Source organism: Amborella trichopoda, chromosome 8 (genome assembly GCF_054954075.1).
Source record: "Amborella trichopoda isolate Santa Cruz 75 chromosome 8, AtrichopodaSantaCruz75HAP2 v2.0, whole genome shotgun sequence".
Classification (NCBI taxonomy): Eukaryota; Viridiplantae; Streptophyta; class Magnoliopsida; order Amborellales; family Amborellaceae; genus Amborella; species Amborella trichopoda.
The window spans coordinates 29,315,093-29,342,528 of record NC_142343.1 but is presented as its reverse complement, the minus strand read 5'-3'; the positions used below and the strand labels follow the sequence as shown (position 1 = coordinate 29,342,528).

The 27,436-nt window shown below is 39.8% G+C and overlaps 1 protein-coding gene across 50 annotated transcripts; it reads right to left on the bottom strand.

Annotated features, from left to right (window-relative positions):
• Positions 1-187: 187 nt before the first annotated feature.
• LOC18423694 (D-aminoacid aminotransferase-like PLP-dependent enzymes superfamily protein) lies at positions 188-27,436 on the bottom strand. Of its 50 annotated transcripts, none has more exons than XR_016060480.1 (11): positions 27,266-27,436; positions 26,742-27,165; positions 12,225-12,342; positions 9,535-9,656; positions 8,615-8,700; positions 6,954-7,221; positions 6,479-6,588; positions 6,348-6,377; positions 4,680-4,762; positions 2,888-2,962; positions 1,623-2,427 (listed from the first exon to the last, which is right to left on the bottom strand). XR_016060480.1 is itself a non-coding variant. In XM_020674211.2 (9 exons), exons 1-8 carry the CDS (start codon positions 27,345-27,347, stop codon positions 4,703-4,705), a joined length of 1,032 nt encoding a protein of 343 aa, XP_020529870.1. In that variant the 5' UTR covers positions 27,348-27,436; the 3' UTR covers positions 188-524; positions 4,680-4,702. The 50 variants fall into 50 exon arrangements, 6 of the variants coding, with proteins under 6 accessions (XP_020529870.1, XP_020529869.1, XP_020529863.1 ...); XR_016060479.1 differs by having other exon boundaries at positions 6,479-6,584; XR_016060501.1 differs by having other exon boundaries at positions 9,543-9,656.

Genomic DNA, 27,436 nt, shown 5'->3' with positions numbered 1-27,436 from the left:
AAATATAAAAAATAAATAAAATTAAAACACTACATGCACTCATGGCGGTCCATTTTCTTCTCTTCTAATTTGAATCGTTATATAGAAAACTACCATTAGGTTGCATCTGCAAGTAAATAGTAACTTTAGTTGGCCTTTGAGTGGACCTATCTTGATCGGATGGCTCATGGTGCATTTCTTATTTGAATTTTATTTTTTAAAAATCGTATGGACCTAAATTTTGCAGCATGTAGCATGTATAGTTCTTACAGGGGCACATCTATTAAAAATACAACTTTATTTTAAACAAATCAGATTCACCAAAATAACCCTAGAAGTTGTAGCATCATTTTCGTCACTCTTAAGAGAACTAGATATGTCACTCTTAAGAGAACTAGATATGTCCCAAATATCAGGACAATAAAGTAAAAGGGTGTTATGCACTCCGCACCATCCAGTCATGATCGGATTAATGTTATCAAATTCGCTTCTCTTTGACACGAAGCTTGGTACTACCCCTTCAGTGAGATTCGAACCTCTTCGAGCTGCTTCAGTCAAATTCGGGCAGCTTCAATTATGCTTTAGCAAACAAAGAAATAGCTATATAAATGTTTTTTTTTTTTCATTTTTTTTATTGTTATTGTTTTCCATTATTTGTATATATTTTATATATAAATATCTAATTTAAGTATAAATTTAAATAAAAAATCCATAATCTTCCCCTGGATCCACGGAAGCACCGAATTGCTTCATTTTTTCACCGAACACTCCGAAGCGAATCTAACATCGGATCAGATAATTAGATGTGCAACCAAAATTACCGTAGCGACTACAAATATCATCAGAGTGACAAAGGCCCCTTGATAGCGTGAACTTCAACATGGAATCATGTCAAATTTGAGCAGGGTACAAAACTGGACTGGTTACAATTAAAGGAATACACATTTCTTGGAAGTTGACACTTACAATAACCTCAATTAACACAAAGTATACGGTCATAGTATCGAAGGAGTGTGTACAACTGCCAACAAATATATAAATGTCCACACCTATTGACATGTGTCACTTTGCAGTACCACTGGCACTAAAAATAAGAAACTACTTTGGTATTTTTGGACTCTTCTTTAAATTAGCTACTAAGTCGGAGGACTTGGACTAACATAAAGTTGTTTAATTTCGTATAGAGATGCTTATATTTCAGGTCATTTGTGTGATGTCCTCCTAATGTTATGGATTGGACCTAAGTTACAAGGACCTCAAGGGTATTCTATATTAACGATCAGCCTAAATATCAAGAGAAAAAATAATAAACAACCAAAGTATATATATATATGCCTAAAAAAAAAATATTCTACGAATGAGATCATCCAATTTATGGTTGGTTAGTTCCAAGTGTCTAGAAGCTCAAAATCTCCGAAAAAAAAAACGTATTTGATGATTATGAGAGGGACCTTAAAATTTTAGATCAAGAAAACAATTTTAAGTAGGCCATTTACCTGAGAGAGAAAATAATACCATAACTATAATCCTTGAGAGAGAATATATGTATAATATTATCCTGAGGGAGTGCACCATATGCACTCTTTCTTATTTCCACCCTTAATTATAAAACTTAAAACTCCAAAAATAGTATAGATCAAACATAACCGAAAACCCTTAAAATTCTAAAAAATAGATGATCTAAATAATGTATTACAATATACAATATTTTTAAGACTTGAAAGCCCATTTTTTTCATATTCATATAGACCAAGGTAAAGATGATCAAGGGTTTTTTAGCATCATAACAACTTTTCTCGATGGGATTTTGATATGCACCTTACTTCTTTATTTATGGACTTGGAATCTCTCAGAGCTCAATATAGTTTGGGTGACTCCTTAATCGATTAGCCATGTGTTCGCACAGTGGAACTCCCCTCCATTTACCAAAAAGGATATTCAGCTAAGGAGATCGCTGCTGGTTGCAGTCCTTTGGAATATTTGGCATAAGAGAACAAATAGAACATTCCAAGACAGGATGAGAGATGCCAACCAGATTAGTGTCAACATTCTAAATCACCTCTTCAATTGGATGCAATCTTTGCCTTTGATTTGGTGGTATCTTCAGAGCAGACTTAGATTCCAACCTGCATATATTGTCCTACCTCAAGAGACTGACAACCACGTGGTCTAATTCATGGAGATCTCCTCAAGAGGGTTCGGTGACAGTTAATTTCAATGCAAGTGAGGGAGAGAGAACTCAAGTTGCAGGGTACAGCGGGCTACTGCAAGATCACACAGCCAATATTATTTGGACTTATTCAGGTAGGCTCCCTTTCTGTAGTGCTAATGAGGCAAAACTGCCTCCACTGAAGGAAGGAGTCCTAAGGCTGCAACATGGCTATCAGAGGGTAATTGCAGAAGGGGGCTCCCACAATATATTTACATGGTTTCAAGAACCCTGCTCCACTCCATGGAGATATAGAGATGTTATGTATGAAATTCAGATGGAACTTGATGGATTGCAAGTAGTCTTCCAGCATGTTCATAGGGAGAACAATGAAATAGCAGATGGTATACATTTTCAAAAAAAAAAGCAGATTGTATTGTAAAGAGTGATATTGTATAGAACATTGCTCCCCGGCGTTGTCTGTCTCCTTTGCTAGAGTTTTTCTTCATAATTGTAACTTTTCTCTATTTTTCTTTTGCTCTGATTCTTTCTTCTGCTATTTTTCGTTGGGACGTTTCTCTCGGAGCATCTCAGGCAAAGGATGCCCCCAGAACCAGGTAGCCCAGCTCCTTGTATAGAGTAGAAGACGAGTTTTGATCGTGCATGCGTTCAATGTACATTACATTCATAGTTATACAAAGTGAATATTCAAAAAAAAACGTTGATGCTTTTATACAAACCTTTTTCTTTATATATTACCTGGTTTAAAATGTCTCCCAAGTATTTTGAATAGTCGGTAATGATGATCCCACACCTAGAAAAAGTGGAAGGATACTGAGTCCCCCAAAACGAAACCACGATTAGCAAGCAACTCAAAAATGACACGATTGGCACACAAAGGTGTGTTTCTTTGTCCAACAATTGAACCAAGTACATATTTACCAGCAAAATTTGGGTGAGAAATGGGGATTCAAGGAACACTCCATGTGATCTAGAGTTACTCAGAAAAATAATACCTTTGGAGGTACGATGAGATGGGAAAAACATACACACTATACTCCGTTTATGAGACATAGTCAATAGGTCTTAGATGACAAGGATCTTGTTAATAAACTCACTTGAGTTCCCAATAATAATGGAAGTTTTACTTTCCACATGAAATGGATAATGAAAGGCGAATAAACGATACCTTAGCAGCTCTGTGGAAAACACCGATTCATCAAACGCTTTCTTGGTTCTCATGGTTAGTCCACCAAAAGCGGCAAGTTACAAAAGTGGGGTGCAAAGATGGTAACTCCAATTGAGCAACATGTCATATGTGCAATGCCAATAATGAGAGCCACAACCCCTATTTATCTTATGCAACTGGTGAAGAACCCACTCAAACCCAGATCTTACTTTGCAAAAAAAAAACACACACAATAACACTCAAAACCCACATAAAGTAGAATCCAATACTATTGAAGGGCCCAATTTAAGAACATAAAGCCCTGGTTTATATGTTTAAACATAACCCCCGGACCAGGATTCATATAGCCAACCCCTAATAGTTGGGAAGAGGCTCTGATGATGACAATGATAAGATGACGACATTTACCTCGTGTCCATATGGGCATCCCTGAAAAATGTAAAAGGAATGATCTCGACAACTGCCACTGTAGCCCACGTGAATACAAACATAACTCAAAAACTATCATCTTTGAGGGATTTGAGGACCCAAAATCTGTGATCCATTCCCGAGACCTCCAAGACTAAGATCCCAAAGAGAGAGAATTAGTATGATAAAAATGCTTCATATTGACTTCTCTTTCAACATGTAATGTACACTATCCATTTCAGGATCTTGCCCAGACAATCATTTCATCATCTGATGGATTTTGAGGCATAGTTGTAGTCAGCTACTACAACCGCAACTGATTACAACCACATTTGTACAAAAACCAGACCCATAATTTAATTTCAAAATAGGAGTTGAGACCCATAAGTAATACACAGCATTTGGCTCAGCATCTTTGAAAATTCCAGAACCACAAGGGGCTATCATTTTGAAAAGTATACTGTTCCCAAAACTCTTTTGGGTGCCCATTCTGGAGTGCACCACCTGCAATTTGTCTAAATGACTTTAGTTTTTGGGTTCATTTAAGTGATCAGCCCTCAATATTAGGCTTGGCCCAAGAGCTTAGTTTGGGAAAGCTTCCAGAATCCATTTCAGGGTGTAAGACGTGTGATGGTGGCTAATGCTAGGTGGTTTGGGACACAGTGCCACTGTTATTGTAATGCAAAACAACCTAAGTTTTTCGCTGTTCTATTTGTAAACGGGTTGGGACGCGGGACCCCTTTAAACTGAATGGTGCTCATGAAAGGCGACAGAGTGCCGAACATAAGCCATTACACGCATAAGCAATTGCCTATCCCAAACAGGGATTTAAGTTTCCAAACAACCATAAAGGAACAGGCTATCATGCATAACTTTTTTCTTTATCCTTCTACCTCAAAAAGAGTTTCTGACAGAAGAAAAGCATGAAGATATCATACTGATAACAGGACAAACCTTGTTGATATGATTAGGCCAATTTAGATGAGAAAATTGTGTATTGGGTACCCTTCAGTACTCATTCGCTCCATTATGCCTATCTGCAAAAGCAGCATCAATCAATTGAAAATATATTCAATAAGAAACTGTACTGAGAAGAAAACAAATGCTGTAACACATGATCCATCTTCAGTGTTTCCACTTGTTTAAACCATCCACTCTTTGTTTTCTAAGACATGCCCACAGTGACACCATAGTTTGATAGTCCCAGAACAAAGAGTTCAACTGTGAGTCAAACTGTTCTTATTTTGTTTCAGTAGTCGTCATTGGTTTTCTCCTCCAGGATTTCATCAATTATTTTCCTATTGGTGCCAAAGACCCGTATATTACAAATTTGAGACAAAGCATAATAGCTCAAGAAAGAAGAGAAGCCATGATCACAGATAATAGAACAGAAACATTAACTATCTGATTAAGTTGGCACTCCAAGTGCATTAACTATCTGTATCTGTTTCAAAAAAGAAAATGCGCACACACACACACAGGTTTGGCCATTTATAGAAATGACATAGCCACTTGAATAGACTATTTAATTCAATTTTATAGGGACAACATGAACTGGAATGTTACATCGACGAAAATTGAAAAATTGGGTAGTCTACGTCTGTGGTTAAGTTTTATGTGATACACTAATCTGTTGGCAGAAATTGGCCGTGAAAATTACATGGATATGGCTGAGTGCTGCAAAAGGTGTCCAACTAACTCTCGACCCTACTGAAACCAGGAAGGGGGACTAATTAACCCACTTTTGGCGTTATTAACTAATGACCGCCGAAAATCCGCCAAAAATAAAGGAATATGGATCAATGTTGGCCAAGAATTGCAAATTATTTTCTGATTGTGCTTTAATTTGTTGAGGATTTAAAATCTGATAAAAAAAAAAAACCAGCCAAAAACCTGCAATACTTATAGGTTGTGGTTTGTATAGAGCCCAGGCTCTAAACAATCAAATTAGAGCCTACCTTCAAATAGTGTCGAGAAATGTGGTTTCAATATTGAAAATCTTTGTGATAGCCTTAAAATATATTTTCATATTTATTTATAAAGTTTAAAGCTTCAAAAATAGTATAGATCAACATATCTACGAAAACTTGAAAATCGACGGTCTAAAAATGCATTACAAAATACACTGTTTCCAAAACTTGCAATCCATTTTTTTTTCATGTCCATACATCTTGATGTCGAGATGATCAATTTGAAGATATTTGGGCATCAAAACAACCTCGTCTAGTGAAATTTTTGAGGTAGGCTCAAATTTGATTGTTTAAAGCCACGGCTATAAACTTGTACCATACTTATAATAGGGAAACTTTTTGATGAGTTTTCATCCAAAATCCAGAACTTAAACCTTGGGATCTCGAGTGAATTTCATCACCATATATTTCATTTAAACTTCAATAAAATTCAGATCTTGATAATTCTAGAAGGATTTCATCAAATTTCAGCCAAACTTTCAATCATGTGCTGCAAAACACTCAATCATGGCTCTGATTATCAGGTAAAAATCATGGCCATTAGCAAAATCAACATTAACATTTACACCCATAAAAGAACAAAGGATAATGCAGCCTTCCGATTAATGCAATGATGTCAGTGCTATTACAAAAGTAACAGCATGATTATTACCTGTATCTCCGAGGTTATCAGCCCTGGTCCCTGATTAGCAATTCAAACATCATCCAAGGAGAACAAGGTTAAGTAGTACTCCAAGTATGCCAATATTGGACGGCATTGTTATAAAGGTCAAGCACATTCACCTCAAAATGTATCTCTTCCCATGATAAGTCTTTGTAGCTTTTTATATGCAATTTGTCCCAAGTACAAGGAGCTTGAATGCTCTCCACATGCTGCAGGATTCTCAAGCTATCTTGGCCACACACATAAGTTTCCAAGAATTCACATAGAAAACGAACATAGACTTAGCTGGAGAGGCCAATTGGATTATACCACACATTGAAATAGAAAGTCAAACCAGATTGTTTTGCTTGTTGTTATCCTGGTGCCAGTATCAGCGTTATTTTAACCATGGAGAATGTTGCTAAATACAATTACTACAATTACGCTACTTAATTGTTGGGAGCATGGGGATTGTCCTTAACTTTGTATACATACAGTTTTTAGTCTCACGTCCAAGATTTTCTAGGCACTAACATCCTTTCTATGCACCACTCGCACTTAGCACTCAAGTCGTCTTTTTAAGAAAGAAGGGAGGATGGGTTTTCAATGGTGCACCTTCTCTTTTCCCTTGCCTTTCGAAATATGTCCCGACCCAAGGTTCCATTGGCGATTCTCGCCAGCCATTCTTGATCCCTCAAGATGATCCTTACCAAAAAATTCCAAAAGTGCGGGCAGTGTTGAGAAAATTTAGAGAGAAAAAGAGATGGAGAATGGTGGAAATGGAAAACCCATGAGATGGAGAATCATGTCGTCTGGCACAGAGAAACCATCGAAACAGTGACCTCCAACTTTCACTTTTCCAGCCAAATTCGGCCCAAAATCCCTGGAAAAATTGAGAAAAATCAAATTAAAGTGAAAATTGATGCATTCAAGCATTTAAGCCAGCATTTCAAGGAAAGTGTGCCTCACAGCACCAAACCCGCACGCCCCTAGGTGAGTCCACTTTGCCTGCTTCGCAAGCTCCATGGGGGCACCAAAGCTGAACATGCATACCACTCTTTTATAAAAATACCCCTACAAAATGAACAAACTGCACTTTCAAAATGACCATTTTTTCAAGGGCATTTTCATCACCTTTTTGCATTCCAAGATTGCCAAGTGTTAGATTACCCTCAAGCACCCATTACTCCCAATGGAGCTCTTTATCTATAGAAATCATGGGTAACAGTTGTAGAGATATGGTTCTCTCACTCTAATCGTTCTTGCTCATTGTTTGAGGTGCCTTGGCTCCATGGGTAGCCTTTGCAAGGATACCCTGACCTAGGCCCTGCAAACCCAGTCCCCCCTCTCTATTTGCTTTTTGGTCCCCCTATCTAGTCCAACTCTGTATTACAGGTGCTGACCAGGTTTTCAGAGAGATCTTTAACAAGTGTTTGGGTGAATTTCTCCACTCTTGTATCCACCCTCAACTTCAGCAATGTTTGAACTTGTTGTAATCGCTTGGTCTGCTCATTTTCTTCATTTTCGTGCTATTTTGTGTAATTTAAGATAGAGGAAGGACAAGAAAAGGTAGATCCGTAGTTGAACAAGTCCATGTGTAGCATTTGGGAAGGCCACTATTGAGGCATGCTCAGTTTTTTATTATATTCCAATGGGTGATTTGTTTGCATGTTTAGTGTTACATTTTGTGGATTAAGTTTGGTTTTGCCTGATTTTCTATCACTCCTTTCCTTGCCCCGTGTTCAATATCATCAAACCCAAAAGGAAAAATCATACTCAGTTTTGCATGTTATGGTTCTCAGTATCAAATGCTTATGTATTGAGTATGGCCCAACACTAGAAGTCCGAAAAAGAAAGCATAACCAAAAATAATCCACAAAGCTAATACACTTAGCATGCAATAAATAACTTATAGAAATACAGTCAAACGCTAAGCATGCAGCAATTTATAGACACCCCAAATCCAACAGCAAATTCGCTGTTTCTTGTTTCCCCCAACTTGCATAATACAAAATATCATTAAAAGAAGGGAATGAGCTCAACAAGCAACCTTGATAAGCTCTCAAACAATCCTAAAGTCGAGTATTGAAACAATTGATAGAGAATCTTGCACAAACACTTGTCGAATGCAAAGGAGAAAGACCTTATGTTCAACCATACACAAACTTTATGCTCAGCACATAGTGCATGAGGGATTCCACATTTACTATACCGAAACATGATGAACTTCAAGAAAGAGAAGACAAAGAAGCCAATACCAATGCTAACATGCTTACTTGTAACAAAAGCCTCTTCCCAGGTGTCACGCTTGGACCATGATGGTGCAACTTCTAAAAGGGAGATGCCCTTACAGAAGCAAACTCTGCATGAATTTCTAGGATTTAGCCTAAAGACAAGCATTCAATATACAATTATAATGTGGAAAATTGCAAATGCAGACAGAATAAGGTCAATAGAAACAAATACACAGTCACAAACAATGAAACAGAACAAGCATGTGAGAGAGCGCATGCACACATTAAGAAAACAGAGGGAAAGTGTTCGAGTGGGTAAGGATGGAGAACTTTCTACACGATAAATGTGCTTATTTAAATATGACAAGGGATCATCATAAACTACAAAAAGGGCTGTTATTGATGACTGTTTCATGCTGGATCAGACAGTCAATTACAGTGAAAAAATTATTCAAACTCTAGTATTATGTTCATGACACATAACTTCTAATTCCCAGCCTTTGTTTTATGCCAAATCCCATGCATAATCTAATTTTCACCAAGAGATTTACACTTCTATTGAATGGAAATAAATTGTGCAAAAGTATACTCATCAATGCCGCTAGGGAATAAGATCAATTGTTGGGTTCAAATCATTTTGTCATGGAACGGTTATTTCCGAAGCACATGGAAGTAATAGTGTATAATGGGTATAATTGATCCCAAACAATTAACTATATCATTTTCATGTAAGCTGTTTTCCAAGTATCAGAGTAAAAATTCGAGTTCAGTCAGACATTTTCCACAAAGAAAATGGCCCCAGAGACCATGAACCCTCTAGATGAGCCAATGAAAGGATTAATTACCAAATGGACACCGTATTGCTTTGGAAATATCCAAATTTCTTGAATTATAAAGACCAGTTTGGTTAAGGAAACAAATTTTCAATTGGAATAACATCTTGGCTGACTATATGAACTTACTCAATTACCAGTTGGCGTAAGATACCGGGGAGAACACCATCACTTATAGGAGCAGTTTGTACTTCATAAAGATCCCATCTCCCACTACCAGATTTGTAATCATGGATGGAAGAGCGCATGTCCTACATTTGTAAGAGGAGCAAGCTGAAATAAGACTAAAAATATGATTAAAGATAAAAATTTACTGGTATAACTTGGAAATCAAGACATCTTTTCTGAACCCAAAAGAGAAAATTATGACTAACTTGTCATGTAATGCAAGTGATAAACTAAATAATAGAACTGAAGTTTGTTCATTTTTAAAAGCCGTGTTAAAAACTAAGGACCTGGGTGGGGACTCACTAGAGTCCCTATTACCACACACCTAACCAATCTTGCAAAAGACCTAGAAAGTCCAAGCATGCATAGGGATCCAACTCACTGTGATCCAGATTGGTTAGAAAGTTGAACAAGACAAGGTCCATCTCACCAGGACAGTAGAGTTCCTCCCACTCTTCAACACCCTGAGTTGATGATTCCAATGGACTCCAGTTCTAAACGGGGGACTGAGTGCCCAGGCTTTTATTTTCCACTCCTCAAGGCCGTGTAATTGGGGGTTATGCGAGCAAAATCTGCCTCCAAGGTAAGTTTCAACAGATCAATCGCTCAGATTTTTGGGGTGTTGCTCAGTCACTAAATGGTGCTTACTATCTTCTTGTGTAAATCTTATTATTATTATTATTTAATAATAACGTTATGTACCCCTTTGTGGTTATCTTGATTGATAACTTTGTGACTTTCATTTGACCACCATCTATACTTTGATTGGTATATAAGGGGATGGCATCCTTCCTGGTTATTTCATCCTTTCCCCATCGCTTGAAATCCTACCCTTCCCTATGCCTTCCATCGAATGCTACATGATATCTACCCCTTCCTCCTCTAGCCTCACCATCCTCTTCCTTTGCTATACCTTCCTCTGCCAGTGCCTTCTGTATTTCTGCTCCATTCCTTTATGTATTTTTTTTGTTTTTATTTCTCCATATTTTCTAACTCTGTCGAATGTCTTTTACCATCATTGCATCTATCTGTTCCCTTGCTCCTTCCTTCTCCCAATCTCCAAGCCTGAGTGATCATGATAGCCTCAACTACATCAATTCTAGATCATGCTGTGGATGTGCAACAATAGTGTCCCTGGAATATCTCACAAATGAGTCTCTCTAATTGCTGCCAAGATCCTTTTTTTGTTAAAATTAGCTTCCTTCTGAAAACCATTTTCATTGATTTTAGTATTGGCTGCTACAGGTCTTACCTTTCATTTACGTGAAGAAATCCATATAAATTTCCACCATATGTCGCCTCTTTTTGCAGATGGAGGGAGGAAAAGAATCTCTTATTTTTTCCTTCTATAACAAAATGGCCTTACTATGTCTGAAAGGAAATCTTGTAAAAGATAGGTAAACACAAGGTTGATTGCTAGAAGTCACAGAAATATGGGGACGTACATACAGTTAGCAGCAAATTTAGAATACGTTATGGTCCAAAAGAAACAATCTTTATTTTTTGGTTGGTGATTTCAAAATACTTCATAGAGAACGGCATGAGTTTAATGTAATTCTACGGGTACAACATGGCAGAAAACATCGCATAATGTTGCAGATGGTTATCAATATATTCATTATAATAGCACAATGTGTAGTACTAATGCCCTTTTATTGTTTTTGGTTGTATTTTCCATTATTTTGAAAATGCCATGTAAAAAAGGAAGATAATCAAAAATATTTTACTATTATGTAGTTGCCTCACTTGTTACATTACAGATATCCATGACATGGGTGGATCAAACGTGGTCAACCCATCTAGCACAAACTACCACCAAACAGCATGAGACAACAGGCCTCCAAATTGGATCTAGAAAAACCAACACTGATCTATAATCCATGTGAATATGTAGATATGCAAACCAGGAAAGAACTATTAAATGGGGGCTCCTTATCCCCACCATGTAGGAACAGATATTTAAAGACCCAGAACCCCAACATATACATGTGTAGCAATAAGGATCTTGTCCTAAAATGTCAACAACTCTTAGCAGGAATATTCTCGTCTTATGTACATGCAGCACAGTATAATATTTATTATCCTGTACATTCGTCATTATACAAGTTTATCATGTACATAAAATCATTTCTATCATTTTGTAACTACCTACATATGTACCTCAAAAATTATTTGACAACTTCCCTCATTCAAAGGAAGCTATTCTTCAAGTTGAGATGATTGCTAGCACTGTCTTCGACTGGCATGGCTTAAAACCACATCATGCCAGGTCTAAAAGGGGAAGAAGGCAACAAGGAGACTGCCCAGCTTGTTTAATGCTTTTGCAAGGTGGTTAAAGCCCTTTTTAGGTTGTCCATTTAACATAAAGAGTTATCAATGTTATCCCCACCCAATCTATGGTCCTTTCCAATGAATATAGGAGATCGTCTGTACCATGTAAATATATGTTCAGAATTTCCTTGGGACATTTCATTCAGTTTTGTGGGTAAACTATCACATTCTACCATTTGCTAATGAAAACCAGTGCCGTGAAAAATAAGAGAGGGAATCATAAGCACAAAAGTATCCAACCAAAGTAAAATAAGAACAATAGCCATTGCCATCCAATACATACAATACAAAATCTAGTATTTGAAACTCCAACTACTTGCCTTGCGACAAACAACAAAAAAGTTTGTCACATTGCCTTCCAATATTTGATCTCCATTGTTTGATAACAGGAGTTCAGTCACTCTAGGAGGCCTGAGCTTTTCCAAGTATTTCCTTGTCCTGCATGTGTGCTTGCATGTCTTAAATAGATGCTATTCATAGTTAATTGCAGAAAATAAAATGCGAAAAATAAAGTTCAATGAAATATAAACTGAAAAGCAAAAAGGAAATATGCATGTATAGGCATGGTACAGTGGATATTTTTCTTGCTGAACATAGATACAGATAAGCATTACCTCAAGACACAAAACAATTAGATGCTTAATACAGACAAGCACAATTAGAAGCTTAATATAGACAAGAACAATAACTGTCATTACCTTGTGCTGAGAGGCATTGTTTCAAAAAATGGCTCACCCAGCACCTACGCGGCCACCTAGGCCCCCAAGAGGCCATAGGCCACTCGCCTAAGCCTGGTGGGCCCTCTTGGGTTAAAGTTCCTAAGCGCCCGCCCAGGAAGGCAATGTGGGCACCTAGTAGAAGCCCAACGCCCAGTCCTGGGCGGGAGCCCGAGAACTTACATTAAAACGGCAGAATTGTTTGTGTTTTTTTCCTTTTGTGGGGACATTTTGGGTCATTTTGAACTGTGAAAAGGGGTGTTCTAACCCCTCAGTAAAAAACTATTCATATGCCTTAGAAACACCCAAAATTGATGGATTTTGTGATTTTTTTGAAACGAGAAAATTTTGAGAAGTCCGTAGAATCATCCAACAATACCATATCTTATCACAATCAATTTTGGGATCCAAATGAGGTTCTTAGAAGACTTTTGGGGTGGTATTGAGCTTGTTGGACAACCGAAAAATTGAGGATAAAACACCAAAACATCAAATAACCCCTCTTTCTTTTCATTTGTATAGCATCTTTTTGTACAACATCATTTTGTATTGGTCATTTGGTCTCATTGGAGACTTGCAGTCCATGAGTATGACTGTATGAAATATGAACTATAGATTATGGGCATAGACCAGTGTTTTCAAATGTGACCGCATTGCCGCATATGCAGCCGCATCAAGCGCTATGCGCTGCCCAGCGCATCGCACATGACCGCATATGCGGTTTGGAGAGATGAGCCCGCATACGCACCGCATCTCTCCACATTAGAGCCACATCCCGCATCGAGCGCATCAGGCCACATAATCTGTCCGCCATTTTTTCAGAAACTAAACCCCTCAAGAAGGGGTAATAAGGTCATTTTGACCTTCAAAAATGGGGGGAAAGGGTTTGGGGGGGTATTAAACCCCCCTAAACATCATTTTGCAGCCACATCTGTAGCTTTTATTGGATCGATTGAATCAAAAAAAAAAATTGGGCAGAAATTTTATTTGTTGAAGTTCTTCAATTTGTGCATTTCTTGATGCTTGGTTGTTGATTAGTATTTGAAATTTTGAATTTTAGAATCTCATTCTCAAGTCTTAAGAAATGATGATGCATTTGTTGATGCTTGGTTGTTGATTAGTATTTGAAAATTTGAAATTTAAAATCTCATTCTCAAGACTTAAGAAATGATGATGATTGTATTGACTACTCTTGAGCTTGACTTTCAAACTCTTTAATTTTCATGGATTTTTAGCTTGTACTATTTTGTAGCTTTTGCAGTTTGTGGTTGCAGATTTGTGCTTATGGTAGTTGATTGTTGAATGTTTTATGAAGCTAGTTTCAAGTTTCTAGTTTCTATTAGAGGATAGTGGATATATAATCTCTGACAACTAAGACTTGTGGAGTTAATGAATAAATTAAATACCTACTATCACATATATCACCTTTATATTTGTTTCTATGTATTAACCTATTCTTTTAAATTGCTTAGAATTGCTTTATATTTATTGACCGCATCGCAGCGATGCACCCACATCCGGACGGCATCGAGCCACATCACCGCATCAGTCCCCCCCAAAGCTAATGGCCGCTTCCCACATTTTAAAACACTTGCATAGACACTAAAACACTAAGACCCTACACTATGTATTTGTTTTTTTTTTTACAAATTTTGTTATCCAAAGAAGTAAAATTTTAGTGATTTTAACATGTTTCAACATTGAAGCGCATGTATTGTTAGTTGGAATACATATAAAAGCATAAGTATACATATACATTTAACACATACATAGGCATATATCTTCATTTAGATAGCACATATATACATATATGTGTATATCTCAAACCTCTGGGCGCCTAAGGTTCTAGGCGGCTGCCTAGGTGCCGAGCGCCTAGGGACCATCTTGCGTTTTCTTAAACCTTGATGAGAAGTCTTTTGATCCTTTAAAATATCAAAGAGTACAATGGAAAAGCAACTCTGGAGCAAGGCTCCCAAACCTCCTCTTTCGATTTCCTAACCTCGTAAGCCTCGGGAACGGCTAGGATCTGGCTCTATACTCATTACTTCGGCCCAGCAGGCCACAGGTGTTATCGTCAGGACTGGAGTCGACGCTTGCTAGAGCCGACATCCTGACATGTTCCAATACCGTTGAGAATCCTGCCCGGCCCTTTACCCCCCCTCGTCGACCCGATAAAGAACCCATTCTCGATCGTTCGCCTGGCTTGCCTGCTTCGTTGCCGGGTTCCTCCCTCGGACCCGGCCCTTCCTCCTCGTCTGTCTTTGTTTCCCCTCCTGCCGTTTTTCTCCCTCCTTTGAATGCCACGTCCCCTGGCGAGCAGCCTTTTTTGAGCCTCGCATTTACTTCCCCTGCCCCAATTCTCTCTTCGGGTGCCACGTCCACTGGCCCCGTTTTAACTCCCCCTGCCCCCTTTCTTCTCTCGAGTGCCACGTCTTCAAACGGCAGCCCTCAGCCGCCCACCTGTCGCACATGGCCTTACTGCCTCCGCCAACAACATGCTTCCCAAGTTCCTGCCCCCTCTCACCTACCTCCCCGTTCCTGCCACTTGATGCGCCTCCTTTTCTCTCCCCTCCACCTAAGGTAGCCTCTTCACCTACCCCTCTGCATGGTTATCCCCACCTTTCTCTCTCTCCTTTTGTTGCCCCTTCACCTTTGGGGGTACCTCGGCTTTCTCCCCTTCCCTCCATTTCGCTCCTGCCATCTTCTCTCCGCCACCTTCCTTCTTTGTCCAGCGCTGTTTTGGCCCCAGTGCCCCTTTCCTCCCTTCCCCTCGAACCTGCCCTGTCCTCCACCCATTCCCCTTCGATGGACAGCCCCCCTTTTCTCTCCAACTTTGAGGCTTCGCATGCCCCTACTCCTGTTTTCGCACCCTCCTCATTAGCCCCTTTTTCTTCCTCTTTCCCCACTCTGATATGGGTTAGCAGGATTCAATCCTCCCACCTTTTCTTCGATTCTCTCTGTCTGTTCCACCACTTTGTTTCTTACTCCCACTTCTTCACCTACCTTGCTCTCCCTACCCCTCTCCCCCCCTTCACCCTACCCTTCTCGTTGTTTCTCCACCCCCTCTCCCTCCCCCTGGGGACCTGGACACACCTCCTTTGCCCATCCTGACACCTCCCCCCTCTCCCCTTCTTTCTCCTCCCCTGTTCCAACCTGACCCTTCCCTAGCTCCCTCCTACTCTACCTCTCCCCCTCCTCCCCACCTTTCCTCCCCCTTTGAACCTTTTCCTTCATTTCCCTTTGACCGCTACCCCTCCTTTTCTCCTCTTCCCATTCCTCCGGAGCTGGCCTCAGACTCGCAGGACGACCTTGGCATGCTCGTCTCCCCTCCCTTGGCGAGTGACAATGATGAGGGGGTCAACGGGGATGGGCACGGTCGCGACCTGGATAGAATGAGGGGACTATTTTGCATTATGGGCTTTCAGCATGATGGCCCTGAAGGTCCCACCCACCGGTTCTTCCTCGCAAACGCTCAGAGTCAACAAGAGGTGAACTTTAAAGGAAAAAGGGAGCTCCTTAACCTTTTCTCATCTATATCTTATGGTGGCCCCTCCACTGTAGACTCCCCCATCTCTACCTCCTCTCCCCATTTGAGGCGGTCTGCTAGATTAATCTTTATCTCTTCTCCTCCTCTACCTCCGTGAAGATCCTCACATGTAACATTAGAGGCCTAGGACACCCTTCCAAAAGGGAGGCCGTCAAGGACCTGTCCTTGAAACACCGTCCCATTGTTCTTGCCCTCATTGAAACTAAACTACTCGAGTCTTCTCTCCACCTCATTCGCCAGGTATGGGGTAGGAGGCCTTGCTAGTGGGCCGTCCTACCTATAGTAGGGGCTTCAGGGGGAATCTAGGTGATCTGGGACCCCACAAAACACCTCCCACAATCCTCACATATTGGGGATTTTTCTGTTACTATCCTCCTGTCTTGCATCTCAGATGGCTTAGAATGGAAAATCTCGGCCATTTATGGCCCCTGCGCTTCATCCCTACGGTCTCGCCTCTAGACTGAACTGGACTATGTGGCTTCCCTTTCCTCACCCAGCCTAGTGCTTGGGTGGAGATTTCAATATAACACGTTGGTCTCATGAGAGAAACTCCAGCTCCCACATCTCCCATGGAATGACAGAATTCTGGGACTTCATTTTCAGGAACAATCTCCTAGACATACCTCTTCAAGGAACCGCTTCACCTGGTCCGACCACTCTCTCAAAACTCGACAGGTTCCTTCTAGCCCTGAATTGGGAGGAACGTTTTCCAGGATCCCACGCCATGGCCTTGCCTAAACCCACTTCCAACCATTGCCCCATTCTTCACTGCACCCAAGCCCTGAATAGAGGTCCAAAACCTTTCAGATTTGAACTGGCCCGGTTAGAAGAAAAATCCCTTTCATCATTGATTCCCACCTGGTGGAACTCACTCTCTAGCCAAGTAGAAGGAAGAGCAAGTTTCAAACTCCAATCTAAAATTCAACTCCTTAAAGCTCCCCTTAAAACTTGGAGTTGGTCCATCCCCGGTAACTACACCCAAGTGAAGTCCTCTCTTCTTTTGTCCATCCAAGAACTCGACCGCCTTGAGGAGTCCCGTTCTCTAACAACCTCTGAAGCAAACCTGAGAACCCAAACCAAACTCGATTACTTTTCCAGCCTCAAAAAAGAAGAGCTCTGCTGGTTCCAGAGATCTAGAGTCAATTGGCTCAAAGTAGGGGACCATAATACTCGTTTTATCCACAGAATAGCGAATTGTCGAAGGAGAGATAATTCTATCTCAATTATCAAATCCAATAACAGGTATCTGGTTCAGCCGAGAGAAATCGAGTCGGTTATTCTTTATTTTTTCTAGAACCTTTATGTTGTTCCGCGTGGCCCTAGACCTGCCATGGCTGACCTTGACTTCCATACTTTGTCGGAAGAACAGGCTCAATGGCTGGAGCGTCCCTTCTTAAAAGAGGAAGTCTTGAAAGCCTTAGATGACCTAGCCAAAGATAAAGCTCCAGGCCCTTATGGGTTTGCCATTGCCCCCTTCAAAATCTTCTGAGAAACTTTCCGCCCAGACTTCATGAGTTTCTTCATAGAATTTTTCCACCAGGGAATACTCCATAAAGCCATTAACGCCACCTTCATAACCTTGGTCCCAAAGATAGAAGGGGCTGAGAAACTTAAGGACTTTCGTCCTATCAGTTTGCTCAACTCCTCCTATAAAATCCTTGCGAAGGTGTTGGCATCAAGATTACAATAGGTCCTTCCCTAAACTATCTCATCTTCACAAACGACCTTCATTAAAGATGGGTAGATCCTGGACGGTGAGCTAATTGCCCACGAGTGTATCCACTTCAGGCATTTGGCAAAAAAGGCCGGCCTCATCTTTAAGATCGACTTGGAGAAAGCGTACGACCACGTTGGTTGGTCCGTTCTGGATGAGACAATGGCAAGAATTTTTGGGATCGTTGGAGAAAGTGGATTAGAGGTTGCTAGTCTCATCCACATTTTTCGATACTCACCAACAGCACCCCAAAAGGATTCTTCCCTTCCTCAAGGGGATTACGCCAAGGGGACCACCCCTCCCTTTTCCTCTTCGCCATATCAGCCGAAGTCTTTAGCCTGTCCTTGTCTTGTGTTTACCAGGCTGGTCTCCTCACAGGTTTCAAAACTTCCCACCGTGGGCACATAGTGTCTCATCTGCAATACGCATACAACACTTTGGTATTCCTTGATGCATCTCCCCAAGAAGTGGATAACTTGAGGCTCTTTCTGAAATGTTTTCAATTGGCCACAGGCTTCAAGGTCAATATGGAAAAATCAAAAATGATGGGTATAGCTATTGTCAATGCCCAAATCAGAGAGCTCATTCCAAATTGGGAGTGTGAAGTTGAGGACCTCCTAACAACTTATCTGGGTCTACCCCTCAGGCTGGGTAAACCTAAAAAGAGACATTGGTTCCATGTGATTGACAAGGTTGATAAGACGCTTGGCGGGGTGGAAAAGGAGATACCCCTCTCAAGCGGCAAGAACCACTCTAATCAAAGCAACCCTGGCCAATGCACCTGTGTACCTTATGTCTCTTTTTCAAATACCAACTTCAGTGGCTAATCGACTGGATCAACTCATGAGGAACTTTCTTTGGTCAAGGCAGGTCGAGAAAACCAAATTCCATTTAATTTCTTAGGATAAAGTATATTGGGTATCAAGCTTTTAAGAAAACACAACTTGACCCTCTTAAGGAAATGGTGGTGGCGTCTGGTCACTCAAACGGACTCTCTTTGGGCTCAAGTACTACGGAGTAAATACAAGATTCCTCAAAACACTTGGGTGTCGAGAGGAGACCTTGGACCAATGCGTCAGGAGCATGGAAATCTTTCACCTCCTCTCTCGTGTTGTTCAAAAAATACATCAGGCTTCACCCAAGAGAAGGAACAAGAGTGCGCTTCTGGTCAAATCTCTGGCTTGGACACGCACCTCTAAGGGACTTCTATTCATCCCTTTACTCTATCACAGCGAACAAAGATGCCAAAATAGAGGACGAAATGGTGTTGAACGGAGGCCGAAGAGCGTGGAACCCCTCTTTCAGAAGAAACCTCTTTGAGGAGGAAACAAACCACTTTATCTCCCTGTCGGCACTATTGCATCATTCTTTTCTCCCTACACAAGGACGGGATCAGCTGGTATGGTCCCTCGCTTCTTCAAGGGTCTTTCTCAATGGCCTCCTTCTACAAGAAACTCATCCAACCTGCCACTTTCCCACTTAATTCCCCATCGGTTCTTTCTCAGGTTTGGCATACTATAGCACCTTCCAAGGTGCAAACTTTCAATTGGATAGCGGGTTCCCAAAAGGCACTTACAGTCGACTACCTACAAAAGAAAGGGATCCATTCCCCAACAAATGCATCATGTGTTTGTGTGAGGAGGAATCCAATCCTCACCTTTTCATCCATTGTAACCTTGCCCACGACCTCTGGAGCCTTTTGCTGCAACTGTTTGGTGTCCACTGGGTAACACCACCGACGGTTAGAGACCTAATAGATGTCGATTTTGCCTCTCAATGGCTGAAGGCCAATAAAATCCTTTGGAAGGTAGCGATGGCAGCAACCATTTGGGTGATCTGGACAGAAAGAAATGCCAGAATTTTCCAAGGACAAATCTGCTTGGTCCCAACCCTCTTTCACAAGGTTACGTCCTCAGTAACCTTCTGGGCGTCTAACCAACACCTTTTCAAGGGTATCCCTACGAACTCCTTCATTAGTCAATGGAAGAATATTCTTGTCCACCGACCAAGGAAGGAGAAAAGATCAACCATCTGGAAGCCAAATCCTGACAAAGCCAGTAAGCTAAACTTCGATGGGTGCTCTTTGGGGAACCTTGCACACGCAGGACCAGGTGGTGTCTTTAGAGATCACCAACGTAATATCCTCTTCACCTACTCCGAACATCTTGGCCTTCAAGATTCCCAATATGCCAAAGCAATGGCCCTTCTCAAGGGCGTGCAAAGTTTCAATCGATCTTGGGGGCAACACCTAATAGTGGAGGGTGATGCTTTAAACATCATTACTTGGGCAACCGGGAGGTCTACACCCCTTTGGTATCTGGCACCGATTTATGATGAGATTGTACACACCTGCAAGGATATGGCCATCTTCTGGATGCATACCTCGAGGACGTCAAACGACTTCCCTGACCTCTTGGCGAAGGACGGGGCTAGGGCCCACGACGAAGACCAGACCCGGTCCCTTGCTGCTCTAAACCGTTGAGGATATACTTACAAGAACAACTTACTGTGTACGGGCAACTTTCATAGCCTATTTTTGTAAACTCTCTGTAAACTATGTAAGGGGCCAACTTTTGTGAACTCACTATAAACTTTGTAAGGGGACTATCTTATAACCCCATTTTTTGTAAAGGGTCTGTTGACCTATTCTTTTTTACCAAGAGTCTCGTCTAGAGGGTACTCAGATTAACCAAAAATTGTACTCTCTCCAAAGCAATACAAAAGTTAAAGCACATCCAAAAAAAAAAGATAAAAATATAATTTCATGTATTTGTAAAATCTGATTTCGATTTCATTATTATAGTTCAAAATGGGATTTTGTGCCATGATGTTGTTTGTGTTGTCGTATGTGCCTTTGATCCTAGGGGTGAAGATGTGGAGTATTTTAGTTTTACCATTGCAATGCCAAAGTTCTCTTAATTTTAATGCTCCAATGTCGTTATATTTGCCTTCGAAAAGAAGTTATGCTTTTCTTTGTTACTTGCAAAAGGCATTGGAATGATATTTGTTAAGAACTTAACTCTAGACATTTGGTATTTGAAAGTTGATTTATAGAACCAATATTTTGAAAATGTGTTAATCGGATTATTATTCAGAGCACATATAAACTGTGGGAAACAATCATCTCCATATTGGTTTCCAAATAACTCAAAATCAAAATCCATAAATATTTGAACCAATCCATAAGTAACAGACTTGTGCACCTAGAACATTAGTATTTACATTTGTGGTACAATGAATCCAACAAAATCAGATAGAGATCCCATGAGGGTGGAACACAAATTAGATATTTCATTAATTCATGGTTTCTTGCATCTACAAACCTCAGTACTTGATGTTTAGGAATCTATATTCCAAGACAATCGAATCGAGTATCATTATATGGGAATCTTGGTTCAATACATGTAGAATTGAGATTCAACAATTAAGGAATTGAGAATCAATAAATGTTTGAAACAACATTCTACAAGTGTTGGAATCAAGATTCCTGACTTCACATAAATGAATTCCATGAAGATTCCTTGTCGGAATCGAGGAATGAAGATTCCAAATCGGAATCACGACCTTGGGTGAGAGATTCTAATAACTATGGTCCAACTCATACTTTCATGGAATTAGGAGTGGTCCTCTAACTTCCACATTTGTTTTGCATCACGTTCTTCAAATTCCATCTTTTCTAGCGAACTTGTTATTGTTTAGTAGCATTACCAAAACTCTATATGTTTTTTAAGACATGAGGATTAGGAAGACGATAGGGGAAGGTGAGAAGGAATTATGAGCTCACCTTCTCTTAACAAAACTATGGTCATTCTTATTTGTGATTAGTGGAAGTGATGACATGGTTTTAAGTTCTGAAGGGTGTGGAGTATCAAAATAATCTTGTCTGCCTTTCTCTTCTAATGAAGAGCCATATCATGAGCCATTTTCTCTAATGCATTTTGAATGTTTGGGGTCCAACTCTAGCTTCTTATATTTCGGATTTTCATTTTCTTATGAAATTTGTTGAAGATTGTTCTAGAATTTTTTGGCATTATCAAATGAAATCCAAAAATCAAATATTTGAAAATTTCAAGGAATATCATAAAATGATGGTTACCAAATTTGATGCCTAACTAAAGATTCTTAGGTCAGACCGAAGTTTTAAAAATTGGTGATCCAGATCAGAAGCGGCCTATCCAGATTGGGAATCGGTCAAGCAAATATGGATCCTGCTAAGTATCGGGAACCGACCGGTCTTCCTCCCCCCCTGAACCTAGCTAGTTTAGACCGGTTCTCTGATAGAACTGGCTAGTTTTGTCAGGGTACCGGAGGCTGAAATCATTGGAACTTGATAGTTCCCCTATTTTTTTTATTTTCTTTTTTATTTATATAAAACTTATATTTGAATTTTATTTTTAAAATCAAAAGGGATGGCCCACCCCTCTATGTAAGGGCAAGCCCCTTATATGTTAGGGTGGCCCGTCACAGTTGATGGCCAGCCACACGCCACCCTCACACTTTTACCCCCATTAGCCCTTTTTATATCCCCGCCTCCTCTTCCGTTACTCAAGTACCAATGTGGGACTATAGCAAAGTTTCCCACATGGGGAACTTTGAAGCAAAATTCAATTTTTCCATCAATATGCTTGTGAACAAGTCTCTCGCTCCCCCCCTCCCCTCTCTCAATCTCTCTCATTAATATTCTTTATTTCTCTGTGTATTACGTGGTAACTAGAAATCTAACTTTTGTTTGTTTATTGGTTGGTTTTTATCATCAAAATATTCCATGCTATCCTAATTTAATGCTTTCTTTTGAAATTAAAATGTATATTTTCCACCCTTAACAAAAATTTTAAGTGATCTTTTAAATCTCTCTCTCTCTCTCTCTCTCTCTCTCTCTCTCTCTCTCTCTCTCTCTCTCTCTCTCTTTCTCTCTATCTCCACCAATTCACAGATTTACATATTTGTTAAAATAATGAAAAACAACACAAGATATAACATTTTTTCCTTGGAAACCTAAAAAACTTACATTTTTAATAAATTTTAATATTTTTAATCTTTTTCTAAGGCCAAATCCAGCCGATCCGGCCGATTCACCAATCCGGACCACCAATTCACCAATCTGGACTTATTTTCCGGATGGACGATCCGGGTCACGGATCTATTTTTTAAAACATTGGGCCAGGCAATAGATGACAAAGAGATTCCTGGATACCTTCAAGAATTTCATTTTTTGGCAAACATTATCCTGCAACACCACAACAAAATGGCATTGCAGAAATGAAGAATCACCATCGTTTCAAAGCACTAGCTCCTTGTTAATGAATATGCATGTGCCATATATTACTGATGTCATGCTGTCAGCATATATCATAAAATGTTTTCCTACTCTGGTTCTTAATAAGGCTTGATCTCGTGAAACATTAATGGAGCATGTCAAATGTAAGAGTCTTTGGTTGTGTTTGCTTTGTCATCTATTGGAAAATGTCAAAGACAAGCTAGATGTCACGTATGCTAAATACACTTTTCCAGAGTACTCTCCTACTAAAATGAGCTATAGCTGCTATGGTCCAAAGAAAGAAGGCATTATGTTTCACGCTATGTTACATTTTTGGAACTTGGGAACCCTTCGAGGGAGAGCTATTACCACCTCTTCAGTCCAACCCATTGCAAATGACTTTGTATCTGAACTCGAATCACCACCTGCTGTCCAACCTACTCCAAAATTCACTGTATATGAACCAGGACCTTCACTTGAAGATGTCCTTGAAGGACCACCAATACTCACCTGCGTACAAAGGCACAGGGAGCAAGGGCAAGCAAATGAAGATCCATTGCTTGATTTGCCTCACTAAGAAGCTCCTCAAAACTCGTCCTCAATCCCTGAAGGTAATTCCTCATCTTTCCTCTTATCATTATTCATAATGGAAAGTGAAATCCTTATCCCATTCAACATTTTGTGACATATACTGCTCACTCATCTTCATTTCATTCTTTTCTTGCTTCCTTGAACACCGACTCTGAACCTAGGACATTTTGGACTCTGTAAATACATCGTAAGTGGAGGGAATCCATGGAAGAGGAGATAAATGCATTGAAAAAAGAAAAACAAAGGACATACATTGGATTTCATCAGGGACGGATCAGTAAATCCCATGCAAATTACCATTTCAAGCTGAATAGTGTTCTCTTGCATTGTTACCAGCAAAGCTAACCTAATGCTTCTGCAAAGGTATTGGGTTCTATGGTGAAGAATACGAATCCTTAGGCATGATGTTTCCCAGAAAAAGAATAGAACACACAAATTGGTCAGTTAGGTGAGTGTTATGAGATGGTTAATAGACTTGATAGGATTTAGGAATTACCTAGAATTTTTAAACTACAATAGCTCATGATCCAGGAGTGACTCTTTGATGGTGAAATATCAATGTTCATGCTAGTTTGGGAATATGTCTAGTCCTCATCATTATGTCCCATTGATCCTCCTCATAGCCAGCATTTTAGTCAGAGACAACCAAAATAATGATATCATGATACATTACTTTGTTCCATTGATCAGCTTCACAGCCATCATATTGGTTAGGACAAGCTTTGTCCAAATCTAGTTGACCTATTTCTTTTAGACTTCCCCACTAGGGCAGAAGAAGATTTGTTCTAAGCAGTGTTTTAAAATTAGGCTGCATCGCCATATATGCAACCTCATCATGAGAAATGCACTGGCAACCACATCGTCTGACACCGAAGATGCACTTTGGTGGGATGCGTTCGCATCTGCGCCGCATCCCACCGCATATGCAGCCGCATAGCCCATAGCCCGCATAGGGTGCATATGCGACCTGCATGTGAAATGAAAAATTACCCCTATTCAAAGGGGTATTTTTTATCTTTTTAAGCCCCGAAAAGGGGGATAAGGGCTTCGGGGGGTATTAAACCCCCAAACAACCACAATCAGCCACATCCGTGGCCTTTAGGAGATCAAATCGATAAAAAAAAAAAAAAAAGGGGGCAGAAATTTTATTTTTCGAAATTTTTGAATTTTTGTCTTGGATGATCTTTGGTTGTTGATTTGTTTATTTGTTTATTTTGGGTGTTGATTTGAGGAAGTTTTAGCAAAGTTTTAACTACAAATCAAGGGTTTCAAGGGCCAAGAAAAAATCAAAGTTTAATCTTCATAGACATTTAGTTTGTATTTTGTAACTTTAAAGTTTGTAGTTGCAAATTTGTGATTATGGTTGTTGAATGTTTTATGAAGTTAGTATCAAGTTTCTAGTTTCTACTTTCTAATGTGTTATGTGATCTAATGTGTTATGTGATCAGGGGATAGTGGATACAAAATCTCCGATAGCTGTTACTTTTGGAGTTCATGAATAAATTAAATACCTAGTATCACACAAATCACCTCTATATTTTTTCCTATGCATTAACCTATTTTTTTAGATTTTTTAGAATTTTTTATATTTATTGACAGCATCAGGGTGATGCACCTGCATCTTGACCCCATCAAGCTGCATCCCCCCCCCCAACATATCGAGCCGCATTCCGCATTTTAAAACACCGGTTCTAAGTATTAGGATATTTGTAATCTTCTCCACAAGGTAAAATGCTCCATAGTGGTCACAGGCCTGGGATGATCGTTATACTTGCACCCGTTTTATTAGCATGATAGACCCGGAAATCAAACTTGACTACCTGGGAGAGCTACCTAAATCTATCCTAAGGATGAAAATGAACATAAATATTTTGAGGTGGTCATATCATGTTGTTAGCCTTTCAGTGTGAATTTGTTTCTCAAGAATTGGAAAAATCATCCATTTTATGAGATAGCATGTAGTATTATGAGCAGCCTCATTCCAGAATCTCATGGGAACATTTTGAAGCAACGTCATGGTTCTAGCAAATTTTAATAAATATGTCTCTCGTTCAACAACTGTATTTGATTGAAGTAGATGAACATGAAAGTTGGAGAAGAATGCCATGATCTTGAAAATATTTTGTGGATTGTTCTTAACAAATTCACCATTGTTATCCATCAAAATAATTTCTCTTCTTTTTTTTTCTTTTTCTTTTTTTTTTGGCAAATCCAGGGTCAATCATATTAGAGAAATTTGGATAATGTTGGATTACTATTACTTCATTAATAAGTGAAAATGTCTATGCTGGAGTTAAAAACAGCTCTCGTCTAGGAAGTCTAGTAGTATTGAAGCATAATGATATTTTTCTGGAGGGCATTCCATACAATCATCCAAACTCAACTTTCTTATGTTCGCAAAAAAACAAACACTAATTTCCACCTCTAAAACATCTCCAAATTCACTGAAAGTCCCTCAATTATTACTTGGAAAAAACAAAAGCAAGAACCCAGACTTTGGGCATTCCATGAACTCTCTTCCAAACTAGAGTGAAATATAACAAATTTTCCTCGAATTTTATCCATTAGAACTGGTTCAACCGCCAAGATATGCACACCATCTACGAAGTCAGTGACCACTAGGCAAATCCAAACCACTGGCTCGATCTCAACTAAAATTCAAACCAACACATGAATATAAACTTGGCAATATACCATTCCAAAGTCTAAGCAAAAAGCAATAAAAGGTTTAACAGCTGATTTAAGTAGAACACCTGCAAAATCGTTGAACTAGGTAAAACCAAACCTTTGGCCCAATTTCATTAAAAAAATCAAACCAACCCATCAATTTAGACTGGGCAAGATACAATTCCAAGTCTAGCAAGACCCACAAACTGGTTTAACCGAAAATTAAGTACACCACGTGTAAAATCAATAATCAGAGCCGTTACGGTGAAATTCCGAAAGAACACATGAATTTAAACTTGGCAATATACCGCCCAAAAAACTAAACAATATTACCAAAAAACATACCTGACCCACTGCGAGTGCTTGCTTAGGGCCATCTCTCTTCCACCTCCCACAAGAGCTAAGCGAGCAGAATTCACACCAAAAACAAGAGGAGCATAAACTCCAATGTGTACGAACACATCAAAGCACTTGGATTTTTCTCCGTCTTCTTCCAAACCACCAGCAACAAGGGCAGTCAATGCAAACTCCTCCTCTTCCCCTTTGTTTTCTCTCTCTTCAAAAGCCAGCACCAATCCATTTCTCATGGAGACCTGAATCAAAGGCTTAATCACCGAATCCCATGACGAATCAAAATTAGGGTTTTCAGGGAACAAATGGGGCATGGATTCTGCTAATATTCGAACCGATTGCTCAAGCCTTTGTAAGTGGCGTTCCCAGAAAACCACGAAAGAAGCATTTTTATGAGTCCGAGAAGTGGTATAAGCACCTGCATACGTATTCATAACCCAAAGAAGAAAATCCATGTCAATGAATATGCACGGGACGAGCTCCAGATCGAGACAAACAACGTGTTATAGAGAGAGAACCTGGATGGGTTTCCAAGAAGGTGGAGACGGAGTGAACAATGGGCTGAGGAACCCCATTCTTCACAAGACATGTATTCGCCATTATCGCAAATTGTGCTGCATTTGTGCAACAGTAACGAGGAAAGAATGGAGCTATGCCAGTCCATTCGAAAAGAGACGTCCAGAAATCTC